Here is a 20,817-nt window from a genome sequence, read left to right as displayed (position 1 = left end):
TCTGCAGGATGTTCTTGAGTTCACACCACATATAACTCTCACTGCACGTTTTTGTGCCCGGAAAACTTTAGCTTGGCTTGATGAATTACCCCAAAAAATAATCCCATATGACATTATGGAATGAAAGTAAGCATAGTATGCCAGCTTTTTCATTTTTATATCCCCTATGTCTGACAAAATTCGCATTGCAAACAGAGATTTGTTAAGACGCTTCAGCAGTTCTGTGGTGTGCTCCTCCCAGTTGAATTTATTATCAAGCTGTAATCCCAAGAATTTAACACTGTCCACTTCTTCTATCTTCTTGTCATCGTATGTTAGACATATATTCTTGGGACACCCCTTACAAGTTCTGAACTGCATGTAGTGTGTTTTTTCAAAGTTTAGTGACAAAGAATTGGCTAGGAACCAGTGATTAATGTCCACAAATATTTTATTGGCTGATCTTTCTAAGACTACATTTGACTTGCTATTTATTGCAATGTTTGTGTCATCGGCAAACAAAACAAACTTGGCATCTGGTAATGTTACTGATGAAAGGTCATTGATATACACAAGAAATAGTAAGGGCCCCAAAATGGAACCTTGTGGGACCCCACATGTAATTAGTTCCCAGTTGGATGAGGCCTGATAGCTTGATACATGTCTCTTTCCTAATAACACCCTTTGTTTCCTGCCAGAGATATAAGATTTGAACCATTTTGCAGCATTTCCTGTTATACTATAATATTCTAGTTTACTTAAAAGGATATTGTGATTTACACAGTCAAATGCCTTTGACAGATCACAAAATATACCAGTTGCCTGCAATTTTTTGTCTAATGAATTAAGCACATTTTCACTGTAAGTGTAGATAGCCTTCTCAATATCAGAACCTTTTAGAAATCCAAACTGTGACTTTGACAGTATGTTATTTGAGATAAGATGGTTATAAAGACGACTGTACATTACTTTTTCGAAAATTTTTGAGAATGCTGGCAACAGTGAAATTGGATGGAAATTTGATGCTATTTCTTTATCTCCCTTCTTAAACAGTGGCTTAACTTCAGCATATTTCAGCCATTCAGGAAATATTCCACTAATAAACGACTGGTTACACAGATAGCTTAATATGTTACTTAGCTCAGAATCACATTCTTTAATTAACTTTGTTGATATTTCACCATACCCACTAGATGTTTTTGATTTTAAAGATTTTATGATGGACATTATTTCTGTTGGGGTAGTGAGGGTCAAATTCATATTAAGGAAGTTACTTGAAATGTCTGGTCTAAGGTAATCCATAGCAGCATCTACCGAACCTGACAACCCCATCTTGTCAGTAACAGTTATAAAATGTTTGTTAAAAAGTTCTGCAACACTATACACATCTGTCACCAATGTATCATTTACTCTTAATGCTATTTGTTCCTCTTCATGCCTGGTTCTACCGGTCTCCTCCTTCACTATATCCCATATTGTCTTTATTTTGTTATCTGATATGACTATCTTTTCCTTGTAATATATTTGCTTTGACATCCGTATTACAGTCTTTAATATTTTGCAGTATTTCTTATAATGTGCTATAGCATCAACATTGGAAATGTTTCGGAGTGACAGATACAGTTTTCTTTTTGTTTTACAAGATACCCCTATTCCTCGAGTAATCCATGGCTTCTTTGTAGACTTTGCTCTAACCTTGGTAAGTTTTGGGGGAAAGCAGTGTTCGAATAAGGTAAGCACTTTATTAGCAAAAGTGTTATATTTTTCATTCATGCCATGAACGCTGTAAACATCAGTCCAGTGAATGTCTCTGAGGAGTGTCCAAAATAATCAATTTTTGGCTTACTGACTACCCTTTTGAGCTCAGATTTAACAGATTTTATATCCTGTTCAGTATCAACATTTAACAGAAGGAACTGCATGTCATGGTCTGAGAGGCCATTGACTATTGGTTTTGTAATATAATTTTGTTCATTGGACTTTTCTATAAAGATATTATCAATGGCTGTTTGTGAGCAAGTGGCTATCCTAGTGGGGAACTTTACTGTGGGAATTAAGTTGAATGATAGTGTTACTAACTCAAACAAGTTCTTATTGGGAGAGTCTTTAAGGAAATCTACATTGAAATCACCAGCAACCACTATTTCTTTGTTTTTGGTTGTTAAATGGGCCAGTACAGCTTCAAGGTGGTTGACAAACAGATTAAAGTTACCTGCAGGTGCTCGATATACACTTAATATTATGAAGGATTTTTTGCGAAATTCTAATTCTGTTGCACATGCTTCCATATGCTGTTCTAGGCAAAATTTATGAATGTCTATGTTCTTAAATTTATGACAGTTCCTGATGAATGTGGCAACTCCTCCTTTCTCCATTTCTGATCTACAAAAGTGAGATGCTAACCTAAACCCTGTAACACTTAAAAGTTCTATACCAGTGGTCACATGATGTTCAGAGAGGCAGATTATGTCAGCTGGGTTTGAAGACTCTAATTCATCTATGCAGATAGTTAATTCATTAATTTTATTTCTCAGTCCTCGAATATTTTGATGCAATAAAGATAGCTGACATTTCTCATTGACTGAGTTAAGATTGGGTGGAGTTAAAATATCTGCTGACAGTTGAAAATTCTTAACCAATGGCTGTTTATGCTGATGTAATAAGCTGGAATTATGTTTTTTGATTTCTTTCTCAAACTGAAGATTTGTCTCAGTTCTAACCTCTCTTAAAATTTGCTTTCTTTCTGTCCTCCCTACCCTAAAAAAGGGTCTTTTCTGAATCCTATAACCACTGGTATTTTACCACTCATGATAGTGCCTCCCCCCTTTAACTTTCCTGCTATTTCCCCAGCCAATTTACCCTTCCCCTTCCTGTTGAGGTGAAGGCCATGCCTAGTATAATCCCACCTACTGAGAGAATCAACAGGAACCACACCACACAGTTTCTCCAGATCTCTCACAGTTTTATTTAAGAAGTACTTTAATGGGTATGGGAGGAAAAATTATAGAGGAATAAGTAGTGCTACTGGCAGAAACCTCTAAACCACACGAGAATACGATATAAAGTTTCAAAAGATATAAACATTCTGTCTATTTATTTCATTAATCAGTACATAAATCTCAGGTACGCTGCTGGAGCCAAATCAAAATTGTCAGCTAGAAAGAATCTCCAGTATGTTGCAGTGTAACTGTCATTTGAATTTCTTATTTTTCTCAGTATTTAACGGTGGCAAGTACGTGGTTCCATTTGACTCTCTAGTAAGTAGCCAAAGTGGTAAAGTTAGCAAATAAATGAAAAATTTATATAGTGTAGGCTCTGTTCTTTGTTTACATAAACAATACAAAAGTTTTCAGTTAATATCCATAGACTGTGCATGTCAGCAGGAGACTGTTCAAGGTGGTGGAGGCTCTCTAATGGTGTGAAGCTTGTGCAATTGGAGTGGGGACCTCTGATACATCTAGATATGACTCTGTCAGGTGACATGAATGGAAGCATCCTGTCTGATCACCTGCATCTATTCATGTCCATTGTGCATTATGATGGACTTGGGAAATTACAGCAGGACATTGTGACACCCCACATGTCCAGAATTGCTACAGAGTCACTCCAGGAACATCGGTCTGATTTTAAACACTTCTGCTGGCCACCAAACTCCCCAGACATGAACATTATTGAGCTTATCTGGGATGCCTTGCAACATGCTCTTCAGAGGAGATCTCTTCCCCCTCGTACTCTTATGGATTTATGGACAGTCCTGCAGGGTTCATAGTGTCATTTCGCTCCAGCACTACTTCAGACATTAGTTGAGTCCATGCCATGCTGTGCTGCAGGACTTATGCATGCTCGAGGGAGCCCTACATGATATTAGGCAGGTGCACCAGTTTATTTGGCTCTTTACTCTAGAATGCAGCACTCAGTTGTAGCTAAGATGGTCGATTCCATGGATGATTTCACAGGCGGCATTATCTTTGATGGGGTAGGAGACGCCTGTGACAGGACCGGAGTAGGTGGCAATGGAAGAACGTAAAGAACAGGTCTTGCAGCGGTGTGAGCTATGAAGAAAGTGTTTTGGAGCAAGGATGAAATAGGGATGGACAAAGATATTGCATAGACTGGGTGGACAGCAGAATAGCACTGTGGGAGGGATGGGGAGGATAGTGGGAAGGACATTTATTATTTCAGAGTACAATAACAGATAATTGAAGCCCTGTCAGAAAATGTATTTCAATTGCTCCAGTCCTTGGTAATACTGAGTCATGGCAGTAGTTATATGGGGGATGACAGTTAACTGGGGAGACAAGACATGAGAGATCTGTTTCTGGTCTTGTCTGAGAGTGTAATTTCAGTCTGTGAAAGCTCAGTGAGACCTTTGGTACATTTGGACAAGGACTGCTCACCACTAAAGATGCAACGGCCGTGGGTGGCTGTGCTTCTTGGTGTGCAATGAGTGACAGTCACTTGTTGGCTGGCAGATTTGATGTGTAGAGAAGCACTGGTGGGGCATCCTTGAGGTGGAGGTCAGCACTGAGGAAGGTGGCTTGTTGGGCTGAGGGGGACTAGGTGAAAAGAATGGGGGAGAAAATGCTGAAGTTCTGGAACTATGTGGATAGGGTATCATCACTGCCTGTCTATATCATACAGGTGTCGTCAGTGTATATGAAACACATGAGAGGTTTGAGATTCTGGGTCATTGTCAAGGATTTCTGTAGATAGCCCATTTCAGTTAGCATACAATCATGCTATGGGGTGCCGATTGGTGTACGATGGATTTGGTTGTAGATGATACCTCCCAAGGAGTAGTAATTGTGGGTGAGGATGTAGTTGGTCATGGTGATGTGGAAGGAGGTTGTAGGTCTGGAGTCAGTTGGATGTTGGGAAAGGTAGTGTTCATTAGTGTCAAGGCATTGGGTATACTAGTGTAGATGGAGGTGGCATTGACAGTGATGATTGGATTACCAGATGATCAAGGAACAGGAACTGTGGAGAGTCTATGGAGGAAATGTTTGGTGGCTTATACACTCCTGGAAATGGAAAAAAGAACACATTGACACCGGTGTGTCAGACCCACCATACTTGCTCCGGACACTGCGAGAGGGCTGTACAAGCGATGATCACACGCACGGCACAGCGGACACACCAGGAACCGCGGTGTTGGCCGTCGAATGGCGCTAGCTGCGCAGCATTTGTGCACCGCCGCCGTCAGTGTCAGCCAGTTTGCCGTGGCATACGGAGCTCCATCGCAGTCTTTAACACTGGTAGCATGCCGCGACAGCGTGGACGTGAACCGTATGTGCAGTTGACGGACTTTGAGCGAGGGCGTATAGTGGGCATGCGGGAGGCCGGGTGGACGTACCGCCGAATTGCTCAACACGTGGGGCGTGAGGTCTCCACAGTACATCGATGTTGTCGCCAGTGGTCGCCGGAAGGTGCACGTGCCCGTCGACCTGGGACCGGACCGCAGCGACGCACGGATGCACGCCAAGACCGTAGGATCCTACGCAGTGCCGTAGGGGACCGCACCGCCAAATTAGGGACACTGTTGCTCCTGGGGTATCGGCGAGGACCATTCGCAACCGTATCCATGAAGCTGGGCTACGGTCCCGCACACCGTTAGGCCGTCTTCCGCTCACGCCCCAACATCGTGCAGCCCGCCTCCAGTGGTGTCGCGACAGGCGTGAATGGAGGGACGAATGGAGATGTGTCGTCTTCAGCGATGAGAGTCGCTTCTGCCTTGGTGCCAATGATGGTGTCGTATGCGTGTTTGGCACCGTGCAGGTGAGCGCCACAATCAGGACTGCATACGACCGAAGCACACAGGGCCAACACCCGGCATCATGGTGTGGGGAGCGATCTCCTACACTGGCCGTACACCACTGGTGATCGTCGAGGGGACACTGAATAGTGCACGGTACATCCAAACCGTCATCGAACCCATCGTTCTACCATTCCTAGACCGGCAAGGGAACTTGCTGTTCCAACAGGACAATGCACGTCCGCGTGTATCCTGTGCCACCCAACGTGCTCTAGAAGGTGTAAGTCAACTACCCTGGCCAGCAAGATCTCCGGATATGTCCCCCATTGAGCATGTTTGGGACTGGATGAAGCGTCGTCTCACGCGGTCTGCACGTCCAGCACGAACGCTGGTCCAACTGAGGCGCCAGGTGGAAATGGCATGGCAAGCCGTTCCACAGGACTACATCCAGCATCTCTACGATCGTCTCCATGGGAGAATAGCAGCCTGCATTGCTGCGAAAGGTGGATATACACTGTACTAGTGCCGACATTGTGCATGCTCTGTTGCCTGTGTCCATGTGCCTGTGGTTCTGTCAGTGTGATCATGTGATGTATCTGACCCCAGGAATGTGTCAATAAAGTTTCCCCTTCCTGGGACAATGAATTCACGGTGTTCTTATTTCAATTTCCAGGAGTGTATATAGGAGGAGACTGCTAAGGAGGTGTGATCATGAGAAACGATTGAATAACCAACAAAAGGATAACATTCTACAAGCTGGGGCATGGAATGTCAGAAGTTTGAACATGGCAAGGAAGCTAAAAAAATTTGAAAAGGGAAATCCTAAGGCTCAATCTAGATATAGTGGGCATCAGTGAAGTGAAAGAGATAGAAGACAATGATTTCTGATCAGATGAGTGTAGGGTAATATCAACAGCAGCAGAAAACGGTGTAGTGGGAGTAGGATCATTATGAATAGGAAGGTAGGACAGAGAGTAAACTACTGTAAACAGTTCAGTTACAGGGTTGTTCTCATCAGAATCAACAAACCAACACTGACAATAATAGTTCAGGTACACATGCTGACATCGCAAGCAGAAAGTGAAGAGATAGAGAAAATACAAGAGGATATTGAACGAGTAATTAGTACATAAGGGCAGAGGAAAATCTAATAGTCATGGGGGATTGGAGTGTGTTTGTAGGGGAAGGAGTAGAAGAAAAAATTACAGGAGAACATGGGCTCGGTAGTAGGAATGAGAGAGGAAAAAGACTAACTAAGTTCTGCAACAAATTTCAGATGGTAATATTGAATTCCCTGTTCAAGAATCACAAGAGGAGGAGGTATACTAGGAAAATGCCAGGAGATACAGGAAGATTTCAGTTAGATTACATCATGGTCAGGCAGAGATTCTGAAGTCGACATTGGATTGTAAGGTGTACCTAGGGACAAATGCAGACTCAGAATACAATTTGGTAATGATGAAGAGTAGGCTAAAGTTTAAGAGGTTAGTCAGAAATAATCAATGCACAAAGAAGTGGAACATGGAAGTCCTAATGAAAGAAGGGATACACTTGAAGTTCTCTGAGGCTGCAGAGACTGTGATAATGAATGGCTCAGTAGGCAGTTCAGTTGAAGAGGAATGCATATCTCTAAAAAGGCCAGTAATAGACGTTGGAGAGACAAAATAGGTACAAGGAAGATAACTGTAAAGCAGCCATGGGTAATGGAAGAAATACTTCAGTTGATCAAAGAAAGAAGGAAGTACTAAAATGTTCAGGGAAATTTAGGAATATAGAAATACAAGTCATTAAGATATGAAATAAACAGAAAGTGCAGGCAAGATAAGGTGAAATGGCTACATGAAAAAAATGAACAAATCAAAGAAGACGTGATTGTCAGATGGACCAAATCAGCATATAGAAAAGTGAAAACAACCTTTGGTAAAACTAGAAGTAAGGGTGGTAACATTAAGAGTGCAATGGGAATTCCATTGTTAAATACAGAGGAGAAAGTGGATAGGTGGAAAGAGTACACTGAGGGCCTCTATGAAGGGGAGGACTTATCTCGTGACGTGATAGATGAAGAAACAAAAGTCAATAGGGAAGAGATAAGGGATCTAGTACTAGACACAGAATTTAGAAGAGCTTTCAAAGATTTAAAATGAAATAAACCAGAAGGGATAGTTAAAATTCCATAAAAAGTGGCAACAAAACAATTATTCATGCCGATGAGCAGAATGTATAAGACTGGTGATATACCATCAGACTTTTGGAGAAACATCATCCACGCAATTCCCAAGATTGAAAAATCTGACAAGTGTGAGAATTATTGCACAATCAAACATCATCCACGCAATTCCCAAGATTGAAAAATCTGACAAGTGTGAGAATTATTGCACAATCAGCTTAACAGCATATACATCCAAGCTACTGATAAGAATAACATGAAGAAGAATGGGAAAGAAAATTGAGGATCGGCTAGATGACAATCAGTTTGGCTTTAGGAAAGGTAAAAGAACCAGAGAGGCAGTTCTGACATTGTGGTTGATAATAGAAGCAAGACTGAAGAAAAATCAAGAGACCAGTAATGTAAAATGATGCAAGACCTTCAAAATCCTGAGAAAAATGGGGAAAAGCTATAGGGAAAGCTAGGTAATATACAATACGTACAAGAACCAAGAGGTAACAACAAGAGTGGAAGACCAAGAATGGGGTGCACAGGTCAGAAAGGGTGAAAGTGTGTGAAACAGGAAAGTCTTTTGCCCCTTCTGTTCAGTCTAAGTGTTGAAAGAAGCAATGATGGAAATAAAAGAATGGTTCAAGAGTGGGATTAAAACTCAAGTTGAGAGGATATCAGTGTTAAGATTTACTGATGACATTCTTATCTTCAGTGAAAATAAAGAAGAATTGCAGTATCTGTTGAATGGAATGGACAGTCTAATGAGTACAAATATGAAATGAGAGTAAGTTGAATAAAGATGAAAGTAATGAGAAGTAGCATAAACGAGAACAGTGAGAAACTTAATATCATAATTGGTGATCACTAAATAAATGAAGTTAAGAAATTCTGCTACATAGTCAGCAAAATAACCCATGATAGATGGAGCAAGGCAGACATGAAAAGCAGACTAACACTGCCAAAAAGAGCATTCATCGCCAAAAGAAGTCTACTAGTATCAAACATGGGTCTTAATTTGAGGTAGAAATTTCTGAGAATGTATGTTTGAAGCACAGCATTGTTTGGCAGTGAGATATGGACTGTGGGAAAACCAGAACAGAAGACAGTATGAGCATTTGAGATGTGGTGCTGCAGAAGAATGTTGAAAATCAGTGTATGTTAAGATAAGGAATGAGGAGGTTCTCTGCTGAATCAGCAAGGAAAGGAATATAATATAGAAAACACTGACAAAAAGAAGGGATAGGATAATAAAACATCTGTTAAGACATCAGGGAATAACTTCCATGGTACTAGATGGAGCTGTACAAGATAAAAACTGTAGAGGAAGATAGAGATTGGGACACATCCAGCAAATAACTGAGGACATAGTTTGCAGTTGCTACTCTGAGTTGAAAAGGTGTCACAGACCAGAAAGAAATTTGTGACAGGTTGCATCAAACCAGTCAGAAAACTGTGGGGGCACAGTAACCAGCCACATTCGGGCATCCTGTGTGTTTAGGTTTGTGTACTTTAACAAGCATGTAGAAGGTAGGAGTATGATGAGTGCTGGGGTGTGAGGAGAGAGACTTAGGGTAGTGCTTGTGGGATGGATATGAGGATATGGGGAAGGGCCAAAGTTCCTGCGGAATTTGTGGAATGTGACAGAGGTTGTAGATGAATGTACCTGACAGCTGACTAAGTCTTTCTGCCTGGTAATCTCTGTGGTTCATAACCATGCTGGTGGAACCTTTATCAGAAGATAGGATTATAAGATTGGGATTGGTGTTCATGTGTGTTTGGGTTGTTCTTATGTGAATGTGTTTGAGTTTTATACATGTGATGGAGGATATCCAAAGCTGAATAAAAGTTATCCAAAGCTGAATAAAGGTTGTCCAAAAGCCAAATATTCCTACCATCCTTTTTCATTGTGCCTGTGTGCAACTCAATCCTCTGTGTAGTGAGTAGCAAACTATCCTTACCATATTGTTGTTATTACACTGTGGACTTTCCACTGTTTGATTTAATGCTAAGAGTAATACAACTTGCATGAAAAACTTACTTGGAGATAAATGGATGAATTCAGACAACAGAAAAGAACAAGAACAGGAATCATGCACCATAACTGCAAATATTTCGCATTGTGGTAGATAAAAATGTGTAAACTTACTTTGCACCAGTAGTACTTAGAGCTGGTGATCCAATAGGGCCAAAAGCACACACAGTGATATCTAAGGCTTTGCAAAAGGCAGCAAGTTCTTTCTGTTGGCAATACAGTTGTGCCTCAACTTGCAGGTTTGCTGGCTTAATGCGAGCTGAATTTACTATACGCTTGACCTGGCGAGCATTAAAGTTGGAAAGCCCAATTGACAATGCCCTTCCAGCATCTACTTGTGCTTCCATAGCCTAGGAATGAAAAGAATATTTAAATAGATATCTCACAAAAGATGCATGATGGAGTAAAACAATGACTGCGACCCATACCTTCCATACACTAACGTGGTCTGTTGTAACATCAGGTGTTGGATACTTGTGATATGCTTCTACATTGTCACCATCGATTTCAACTAAGCCAACAGCATGGTGAAGCAGATATAAGTCAACGTATGATAACTGCAATGCTGCCAGTGATTCTTTAAGGTATTTCTCAACCTTTTCAGGCTTCATTGCCCAGCTTGGTAGCTAGAACAAAATACAGAACATTTCGAATTACAAGAAGAAAATTATATATATACGAGGGCGGTTCAGAAAGTAACCTCCGATTGGTCACAGTGCGGGTTGTGGGGGGAGTAGCGACGCCATCTGTGCGTTCACGCACTCAACAGGTCAGTCGGCATCAAGCCGTGGTCGAGTGAACGTCGTACCTGCGCTAGTTTAGTTTTTGTGGCAGTTTGAAATGTGTGCTGCAATAGAAAACCCTGCCAAATGTGAAGTGCATGGTGTCATAAGGTTTTTTACAGCCAAAGGATATTCTGCAGCAGCTATTCATCGTGAGCTTTGTGCCGTGTACGGACCAAGAGTTATGAGTGAAGGAGTTGTTCGTGAATGGGTACATTTATTTAAAAGTGGACGAGAAAACGTTCATGATGAAGAGAGGAGTGGTAGACCATCATTGGTGACTGACGAACTCGTTCAGACAGTTGATGCAAAAGTTCGTGAAAATCGACGTTTCTCAATGTCGGAGTTGTCTACTGGTTTTCCACAGATTTCTAAGACTCTCTTGTATGAGATAGTGACAGCAAGATTGGGTTACCGTAAGTTCTGTGCACGATGGGTGCCCAAAATTCTTACCGACCACCACAAAACTCAAAGAATGGCCTCTGCATTAGGCTTTCTGTCACGTTATGAGGACGAAGGAGAACCATTGTTAAACAGAATCGTGACCGGTGACGAAACCTGGATTAAGTACGTGAACCCTGAGACAAAAGAACAATCAAAGATGTGGGCACATTCAAATTCGCCTACCAAACCAAGAAAAGCCTCGCAAGATTTTTCTGCCAGAAAACTGATGGCAACGGTGTTTTGGGATGCCAAAGGGGTGTTGTTGGTTGAATTCATGGAACGTGGTACAACCATTAATCAAAACGTGTACTGTGAAACAATAAAAAAGTTACGACGGGCTATACAGAACAAACGCCGTGGTATGCTGACTTCCGGTATCGTTTTTTTGCACGATAACGCCCGTCCTCACTCTGCTCGCAGAACAACGGCCCTTCTTGAGTCCTTCAAGTGGGACGTTATCAACCATCCACCTTACAGCCAAGACCTGGCGCCAAGTGATAATCACCTCTTCATGCATTTGAAGAAATGGCTCGGGTCACAGCGGTTTGATGACGACGAAGAGCTCAAAGATGCGGTCACAGGCTGGCTCCAGGCACAAGCGGGTGATTTTTATGCAGAAGGAATTTCAAAGCTTGTGAAGAGATACGATAAGTGCCTCAATCGCTATGGAGACTATGTAGAAAAATAGTGCAAAGATGTAGTTGTAAGATGTATATATTAAAATATTTTTATTTAACTTGGTGTATTTTTTTAAATCAACCGGAGGTTACTTTCTGAACAGCCCTCATATATATATATATATATATATATATATATATATATATATATATATATATATACAAAGATGACGTGACTTACCAAACGAAGGCGCTGGCAGGTCGATAGACACACAAACAAACACAAACATACACACAAAATTCCAGCTTTCGCAACAAACTGTTGCCTCATCAGGAAAGAGGGAAGGAGAGGGAAAGACAAAAGGATGTGGGTTTTAAGGGAGAGGGTAAGGAGTCATTCCAGTCCCGGGAGCGGAAAGACTTAACCTTAGGGGGAAAAAAGGACGGGGTATATATATATATATATATATATATATATATATATATATATATATGGAAACATTCCACGTGGGAATAATATATCTAAAAACAAAGATGATGTGACTTATCAAACGAAAGCGCTGGCACGTTGATAGACACACAAACAAACACAAACATACACACAAAATTCTAGCTTTCGCAACCAACGGTTGCCTCGTCAGGAAAGAGGGAAGGAGAGGGAAAGACGAAAGGATTTGGGTTTTAAGGGAGAGGGTAAGGAGTCATTCCAATCCCGGGAGCGGAAAGACTTACCTTAGGGGGAAAAAGGACGGATATACACTCGCACACACACACATATATCCATCCACACATATACAGACACAAGCAGACATATACAGAGGCAAAGAGTTTGGGCAGAGATGTCAGTCGAGGTGGAAGTGCAGAGGCAAAGATGTTGTTGAATGACAGGTGAGGTATGAGTGGCGGCAACTTGAAATTAGCAGAGATTGAGGCCTGGTGGATAACGGGAAGAGAGGATATATTGAAGAGCAAGTTCCCATCTCCGGAGTTCGGATAGGTTGGTGTTAGTGGGAAGCATCCAGATAGCCCGGACGGTGTAACACTGCGCCAAGATGTGCTGGCCATGCACCAAGGCATGTTTAGCCACAGGGTGATCCTCATTACCAACAAACACTGTCTGCCTGTGTCCATTCATGCAAATGGACAGTTTGTTGCTGGTTATTCCCACATAGAATTCGTCGCAGTGTAGGCAGGTCAGTTAGTAGATCACGTGGGTGCTTTCACACGTGGCTCTGCCTTTGATCGTGTACACCTTCCGGCTTACAGGACTGGAGTAGGTGGTGGTGGGAGGGTGCATGGGACAGGTTTTACACCGGGGGCAGTTACAAGGGTAGGAGCCAGAAGGTAGGGAAGGTGGTTTGGGGATTTCATAGGGATGAACTAAGAGGTTACGAAGGTTAGGTGGATGGTGGAAAGACACTGTTGGTGGAGTGGGGAGGATTTCATGAAGGACGGATCTCATTTCAGGGCAGGATTTGAGGAAGTCGTATCCCTGCTGGAGAGCCACATTCAGGGTCTGATCCAGTCCCGGAAAGTATCCTGTCACAAGTGGGGCACTTTTGTGGTTCTTCTGTGGGAGGTTCTGGGTTTGAGGGGACGAGGAAGTGGCTCTGGTTATTTGCTTCTGTACCAGGTCGGGAGGGTAGTTGCGGGATGTGAAAGCTGTTTTCAGGTTGTTGCTGTAATGGTTCAGGGATTCCAGACCGGAGCAGATTCGTTTGCCACGAAGACCTAGGCTGTAGGGAAGGGACCATTTGATGTGGAATGGGTGGCAGCTGTCATAATGGAGATACTGTTGCTTGTTGGTGGGTTTGATGTCGACGGACGTGTGAAGCTGGCCATTGGACAGATGGAGGTCAACGTCAAGGAAAGTGGCATGGGATTTGGAGTAGGACCAGGTGAATCTGAGGGAACCAAAGGAGTTGAGGTTGGAGAGGAAATTCTGGAGTTCTTCTCCACTGTGAGTCCAGATCATGAAGATGTCATCAATAAATCTGTACCAAACTTTGGGTTGGCAGGCCTGGGTAACCAAGAAGGCTTCCTCTAAGTGACCCATGAATAGGTTGGCGTACGAGGGGGCCATCCTGGTACCCATGGCTGTTCCCTTTAATTGTTGGTATATCTGGCCTTCAAAAGTGAAGAAGTTGTGGGTCAGGATGAAGCTAGCTAAGGTAATGAGGAAAGAGGTTTTAGGTAGGGTGGCAGGTGATCGCCGTGAAAGGAAGTGCTCCATCGCAGCGAGGCCCTGGACGTGCAGAATATTTGTGTATAAGGAAGTGGCATCAATGGTTACAAGGATGGTTTCCGGGGGTAACAAACTGGGTAACGATTCCAGGCGTTCGAGAAAGTGGTTGGTGTCTTTGATGAATGATGGGAGACTGCATGTAATGGGTTGAAGGTGTTTGGTAACCAGCTACAATGGGGTGGCTGGGATGATTGGGTTTGTGAATTTTAGGAAGAAGGTAGAAGGTAGGGGTGCGGGGTGTCAGTGGGGTCTCCATACATTCTGTGGGGCTTGGTAACCAGCTACAGAATGTATCTCTGCCTACATAGATCAACACCTTCAACCCATTACATGCAGTCTCCCATCCTTCATCAAAGACACCAACCACTTTCTCGAACGCCTGGAATCCTTACCCAGTCTGTTACCCCCGGAAACCATCCTTGTAACCATTGATGCCACTTCCTTATACACAAATATTCCGCACGTCCAGGGCCTCGCTGCGATGGAGCACTTCCTTTCACGGTGATCACCTGCCACCCTACCTAAAACCTCTTTCCTCATTACCTTAGCCAGCTTCATCCTGACCCACAACTTCTTCACTTTCGAAGGCCAGACATACCAACAATTAAAGGGAACAGCCATGGGCACCAGGATGGCCCCCACGTATGCCAACCTATTCATGGGTCGCTTAGAGGGAGCCTTCTTGGTTACCCAGGCCTGCCAACCCAAAGTTTGGTACAGATTTATTGATGACATATTCATGATCTGGACTCACAGTGGAGAAGAACTCTAGAATTTCCTCTCCAACTTCAACTCCTTTGGTTCCCTCAGATTCACCTGGTCCTACTCCAAATCCCATGCCACTTTCCTTGACGTTGACCTCCATCTGTCCAATGGCCAGCTTCACACGTCCGTCGACATCAAACCCACCAACAAGCAACAGTACCTCCATTATGACAGCTGCCACCCATTCCACATCAAATGGTCCCTTCCCTACAGCCTAGGTCTTTGTGGCAAACGAATCTGCTCCAGTCTGAAAACAGCTTTCACATCCCGCAACTACCCTCCCGACCTGGTACAGAAGCAAATAACCAGAGCCACTTCCTCGTCCCCTCAAACCCAGAACCTCCCACAGAAGAACCACAAAAGTGCCCCACTTGTGACAGGATACTTTCCGGGACTGGATCAGACCCTGAATGTGGCTCTCCAGCAGGGATACGACTTCCTCAAATCCTGCCCTGAAATGAGATCCATCCTTCATGAAATCCTCCCCACACCACCAACAGTGTCTTTCCACCATCCACCTAACCTTCGTAACCTCTTAGTTCATCCCTATGAAATCCCCAAACCACCTTCCCTACCTTCTGGCTCCTACCCTTGTAACTGCCCCCGGTGTAAAACCTGTCCCATGCACCCTCCCACCACCACCTACTCCAGTCCTGTAAGCCGGAAGGTGTACACGATCAAAGGCAGAGCCACGTGTGAAAGCACCCACGTGATCTACCAACTGACCTGCCTACACTGCGACGAATTCTATGTGGGAATGACCAGCAACAAACTGTCCATTTGCATGAATGGACACAGGCAGACAGTGTTTGTTGGTAATGAGGATCACCCTGTGGCTAAACATGCCTTGGTGCACGGCCAGCACATCTTGGCACATTGTTACACCGTCCGGGTTATCTGGATACTTCCCACTAACACTAACCTGTCAAAACTTCGGAGATGGGAACTTGCCCTTCAGTATATCCTCTCTTCTCGTTATCCGCCAGGCCTCAACCTCCGCTAATTTCAAGTTGCCGCCGCTCATACCTCACCTGTCTTTCAACAACATCTTTGCCTCTTACTTCCGCCTCGACTGACATCTCTGCCCAAACTCTTTGCTTTTACAAATGTCTGCTTGTGTCTGTTTATGTGCAGATGGATATGTGTGTGTGTGCGAGTGTATACCTGTCCTTTTTTCCCCCTAAGGTAAGTCTTTCCGCTCCTGGGATTGGAATGACTCCTTACCCTCTCCCTTAAAACCCACATCCTTTTGTCTTTCCCTCTCTTTCCCTCTTTCCTGATGAAGCAACCGTTGGTTGCGAAAGCTTGAATTTTGTGTGTATGTTTGTGTTTGTTTGTGTGTCTATCGACCTGCCAGCACTTTTGTTTGGTAAGTCTCATCATCTTTGTGTGTGTCTATATATATATATATATATATATATATATATATATATATATACACCCACCCACACCCACACACACACACACACACACACGTGTGTGTGTGTGTGTGTCTGTCCATATATGCCATTATAACCCCACAAACCCCTCCTCAAATTGCTTGGGTATTATATGGTATGGTAGCCCTCAATCCTCCACTCATGGACAAGGTTTTGGTTTTGGAACTGTAGGGATTTGGTGCAAAGATTAGGGCATTGGATAGGGAATCATGCCAATGGACTTCACATGGGAAGTCAGTGCAACAGCTAGGAAATGAGTGCCAGAGGGGCTGAGGCAGGTCAGAATGTTCACGAATGTTACAGACAGAATCTTTGAGAATGTTGATGAATGTTGTTGAATGTTCCAAAATGTTACATTTTTGAACCTTCTGGAAGGTTAAAAAATCTTCTAGAATTTTCCAGAATGTTTCATGTTGTTTGAAAATGTTCTCAATGTTCTCAAGTGTTGCATTATCCTGTTGTGGTGGAAATATCTTCCTACTCACAGGTGTTGTGTGTGTGTGTGTGTGTGTGTGTGTGTGTGTGTGTGTGTGTGTGTGTGTGTTTATACACACGAGATGCATGAGGCTGTATACTCTCGGTATACTCTTGGAAACTGATTAGAGTGCATCAAGTAAAAGTGAAAATGATAGAAAGTGAAATAAATTTAAGTGAAAATAAACTGCCTAAGGCAGTGAACAATGTATTTCGTCTGATTTAAGAGGATGATGAAATGTGAAAGGGGCAGAGATCATTCCTGTGCTGAAAGAAGAAGGAAACAGAAAGAACTGCAGAGATGTGAAGCAGATAAGTGAGAAGCACATTTTGATTCGCAATGGAAGAAAATGAATAGATTGAGAGAAAATGTAACAGATGAAGAGTGAGATGAAATTAGAGACACTCAACAAACAAACTTACAGAAACTGCTGAAGAAACAAGATTACAAAGAAATTTCTCAGAAAAAAATGAAAATAAAGGCCAGATTGTAATCTCAGTTAAGTGAAAGTTGTCTTTTTAAGCCATTCATAGCCTGAAATAAAAAATTCTTTTCCCTAATGAAAAATTAGCTTCTAGCCACCACCAAAAGAAGTACTGCTTAAGCACTATGGTCCTCTTTCGTGTATTCTGTTTCCCCACAGCACAGAATTCAGATAAAATTTGTGAATCATACCTGCAATGGAAACTGTAAAACTGGGATGCCTGTTGGCATTGTCAGATACTGGGCTGGGAAGCAGTCACCTTCATGAATTTTATCTGCTCTATTAGCACTTCTTGAATGTTTGTACATGACTGTATGAGGCAGTTATTTTATTTTGATGGTTTTTGGAGGCATTCAGGATCTAAAAATCTGATGGCAGTATCTGAGGTGAATATTCTTAAATAAACTAGGAATAATGCTTTGGAAATGATATGAACTGGTACTTTTTTTAAGTAAGCAAGTTCAACATGATGTACAAAACTAATTGGAGTGTAAAATGTAGGTTTCATGAGGTGTGACAAATGCTCATGAGTAATGAGCTTCAAGAGATGCAAGGTCACAGAAACTTTATTTCTAAGAAGATAAACTACTGTAACCTACAAAAGTGTCATGTTTCATAAGCCACTACAACTGAAAGGTGTTTCAGAATCACGGCAAATATGACTGAGAGAAGGGATGTTCTCTAAACTCGTACTATGACAGGTTGGTGAATGTGAATAACCACCTGAGAATGAGTTAGTAATAGTACCAGGGGCAAGAGTTCACTATTTGTGGTTTCTTACTTTGGACAACACATTTCTGGAGAACAAAGTTTGTCTCTAAACTTTGTGAATTTCATTATTTACCTAAGTTTTTCTCTGGACTTCATGCATGGAATTATTTTACTGAGAGTAAACTATCGTTATAGGATTTTTAATGATAATCACTTCACTTAAATTGCACATTTGAAATGCAAATATTTCATTTCATTTTATAGCTCTTTTTCTGAAATCTGTCACTATTAGTCCAACTCAAGGACGGCAACTTTACCTGAAAATTTCACCTGTTTCCATACTTTTTCAGAACTTTAACATGATTATGTTCTCTGTGTCACCTTGGGACAAACCAATACATACCACAATATCTCAGACATCATCACCACTGAATTGTCTGTGGTAAGTGTGATAGTGTATATTTTGATGTACAAGTAATGGATCTATCATTTCTTATAAATGCTTGAAAAGCAAGAAAATTTAGAAACTAAGCCACACTGTAGTCAAGTGAATAGTGGAATCTATTTAGTGGTTACTGATGTTTTCGAAACTATAAAGTTTAATTAAATTAAGAACAGGCCTTTATGTAATTAATGGTACACTTACAGGTGTTCTGCTGAGTTGTTGTGCATTCAGTGGAAATAACAACATGACAGAACACCTGGAAGCACATCGTTAATCTATCATGTCAAGGAAATCCTTCAGTTGTGTAAGTATTTATTGGAATACCACACAATGTGTTCATAATGATACCATGTATTTTTTAAGGAGTTACTTTGCATGTCACAACTCAACACAAATTTAAAAATGTCTTACACAACTTCTCCCTTACCTTAGTTGTAATAAATAAGTCCTCTCTCTTAATTTTTCCAGAGCTGGTCCATTTCTTCAAAACTTTTCCAATAGCTTTCTCTGTGCAATAAAGGTAAGCTGTGTCAATGTGTCTATAACCAATTTCAAGTGCAGCATCTATTGCGTTGACTAATTCTTTGTCATCAACTTCATCCTTTGACAGTATTTGAACCTAGAAAATTAAGATCACACTATGAAGTTTGCGAGAAGTATATATTATAAATCATGGCAGATATTTTAAATAGATATGTCCATTGAATTTAAAATAGAATGGGTTATTGAATGAAAGCCTTGCTCCACATCAGGCTCTAGCACATATTTAGTGCAAAGATTGTAACACAGCTGAAACAAAATGTTCTTTCATGAAGGATGATTTTACATGATGTATACATTAACTGACTCAAACCTCTGCTGTACTAGATGGAGAGATGTGACAGTAAACATCACATGCAGATTGCTACATGCAACTCATGTAGTTAGGTTCCACAAAAATTAGTATTTACTGAACAGAGAGAGGCATAATGAGCTTATTGTTATTCACAAGAAATAAAATGGAAAATGTAACAGGGCTTAAGGTAATATTAGATAACTGATCCACAAGTTACTATAGTCTTTCTTCATCTCAAGTTTTTATTTTTTAAGAAACAATAAAAAAGATTTATATGTTTCACAGGACATTGACACTAAAATAAATAGTTACAAAATTCAGAAATACACAAAAATGTTTACATTAACTGACTCAAACCTCTGCTGTACTAGTTGGAGAGATGTGACAGTAAACATCACATGCAGATTGCTACATGCAATTCATGTAGTTAGGTTCCACAAAAATTAGTATTTACTGAACAGAGAGAGGCATAATGAGCTTATTGTTATTCACAAGAAATAAAATGGAAAATGTAACAGGGCTTAAGGTAAACTGTAGGAAAAATTATAAAATGAAGCAGAAGAAAAATGTTAAAAATGTAGAGAGCAACCAAGTAAACAAAATTAAAGAGTGCACATAATCTGTTATTGTCTCAAGCAAATTTCATTAATGTGAGACTGAAGTCTTTTGTGGCGGACATCTTACAGAAAAATTTCTCATGTGTCATGCTGGATGGGGGTGTCGCAGAGGCATGATGCTTTGACAGCAAACTGAGATGCTGTCATTAGATGATGTGATGTACTGAGATGTTACTGAGTTATCTGTTCTGCGTATGTCTACTACTCCTCTCCTGGACAATGTGGTGGGGTGGCAGTCACCTCTCACTTCTAACAAGTACTCATAGGTGTAATGCCCAGCCTTGATAATTGATGGTGAGCGCTGGTTAGAAGCACGGTGGCATGAAGTACATAACAGTTTCAGTGCTGAGCCCCATGCTTTTCTGATGTACCTCTTATCAAGGTCATCTGTTATTCCAACCACTTTTTGACTTTGATACCAAAGAATTTTTCTACAAATTTCATTATATTCAATTCAGCACAGAGTTATGAACTGTGAATTCACAGTAAATGGATTTTTTGCTTGTATATACATTTTAAGGCAATAAAAGAGGCCAATTCACACTCCATTGTTTCACATTATATGATGAGCTCAAGTTCCTTGACAGTAGCTGCAGCTGAAAATCTTTGTTAATTCAAGAAATCTTTAGACTTAACAATAGCATTCAACAGGACTTTGAGTACTTATCTTTGTGCTTGGAAATGAGTCATCTATACTTAATCTCTCACATTGCTCCCAACATGATACTTCACCACCCACCCAATCTATAAGCTATTATAGCCCATCCTTATGCCATACCTACTCTCAACCACTTGCCCAATACATCCATGCAGTACATCCTACTGCTTTCCCAGCACAGACATATTGTATCCCGCCAGAGGCTAGGCAAATTATGAAAGGCATCATGTCACATAACAGCTCTTCTATAATTTGTGCACAGCAATTTATGTGGGCCTGACCGCAAGTCAGCTTTTCACCTCAAGTGGCCACTCCCAAACTGTAGCAAAGAGCAAGGTTAACCATCCAAAGCAAAAAGTGCCATTGAGCATAATAAACC

General features: G+C 41.6%; 1 protein-coding gene across 1 annotated transcript in view; it reads right to left on the bottom strand.

Moving 5' to 3' along the window:
- Positions 1–20,817, bottom strand: part of LOC126236300 (dihydrodiol dehydrogenase 3-like) — a 64,432-nt gene that overhangs the window by 27,690 nt on the left and 15,925 nt on the right. Inside the window, exons 2-4 of the mRNA XM_049945496.1 lie at positions 18,756–18,947; positions 10,350–10,547; positions 10,036–10,271 (exon numbers count right to left, since the gene is read on the bottom strand). Of these exons, the coding sequence (XP_049801453.1) occupies positions 10,036–10,271; positions 10,350–10,547; positions 18,756–18,947 (626 nt within the window). The remainder of the gene's footprint in view (positions 1–10,035; positions 10,272–10,349; positions 10,548–18,755; positions 18,948–20,817) is intronic.

Source organism: Schistocerca nitens, chromosome 2 (assembly GCF_023898315.1).
Source record: "Schistocerca nitens isolate TAMUIC-IGC-003100 chromosome 2, iqSchNite1.1, whole genome shotgun sequence".
NCBI classification, from domain to species: Eukaryota; Metazoa; Arthropoda; class Insecta; order Orthoptera; family Acrididae; genus Schistocerca; species Schistocerca nitens.
The sequence above is the reverse complement of the archived record's forward strand: the minus strand, read 5'-3'. Positions and strand labels throughout refer to the sequence as shown.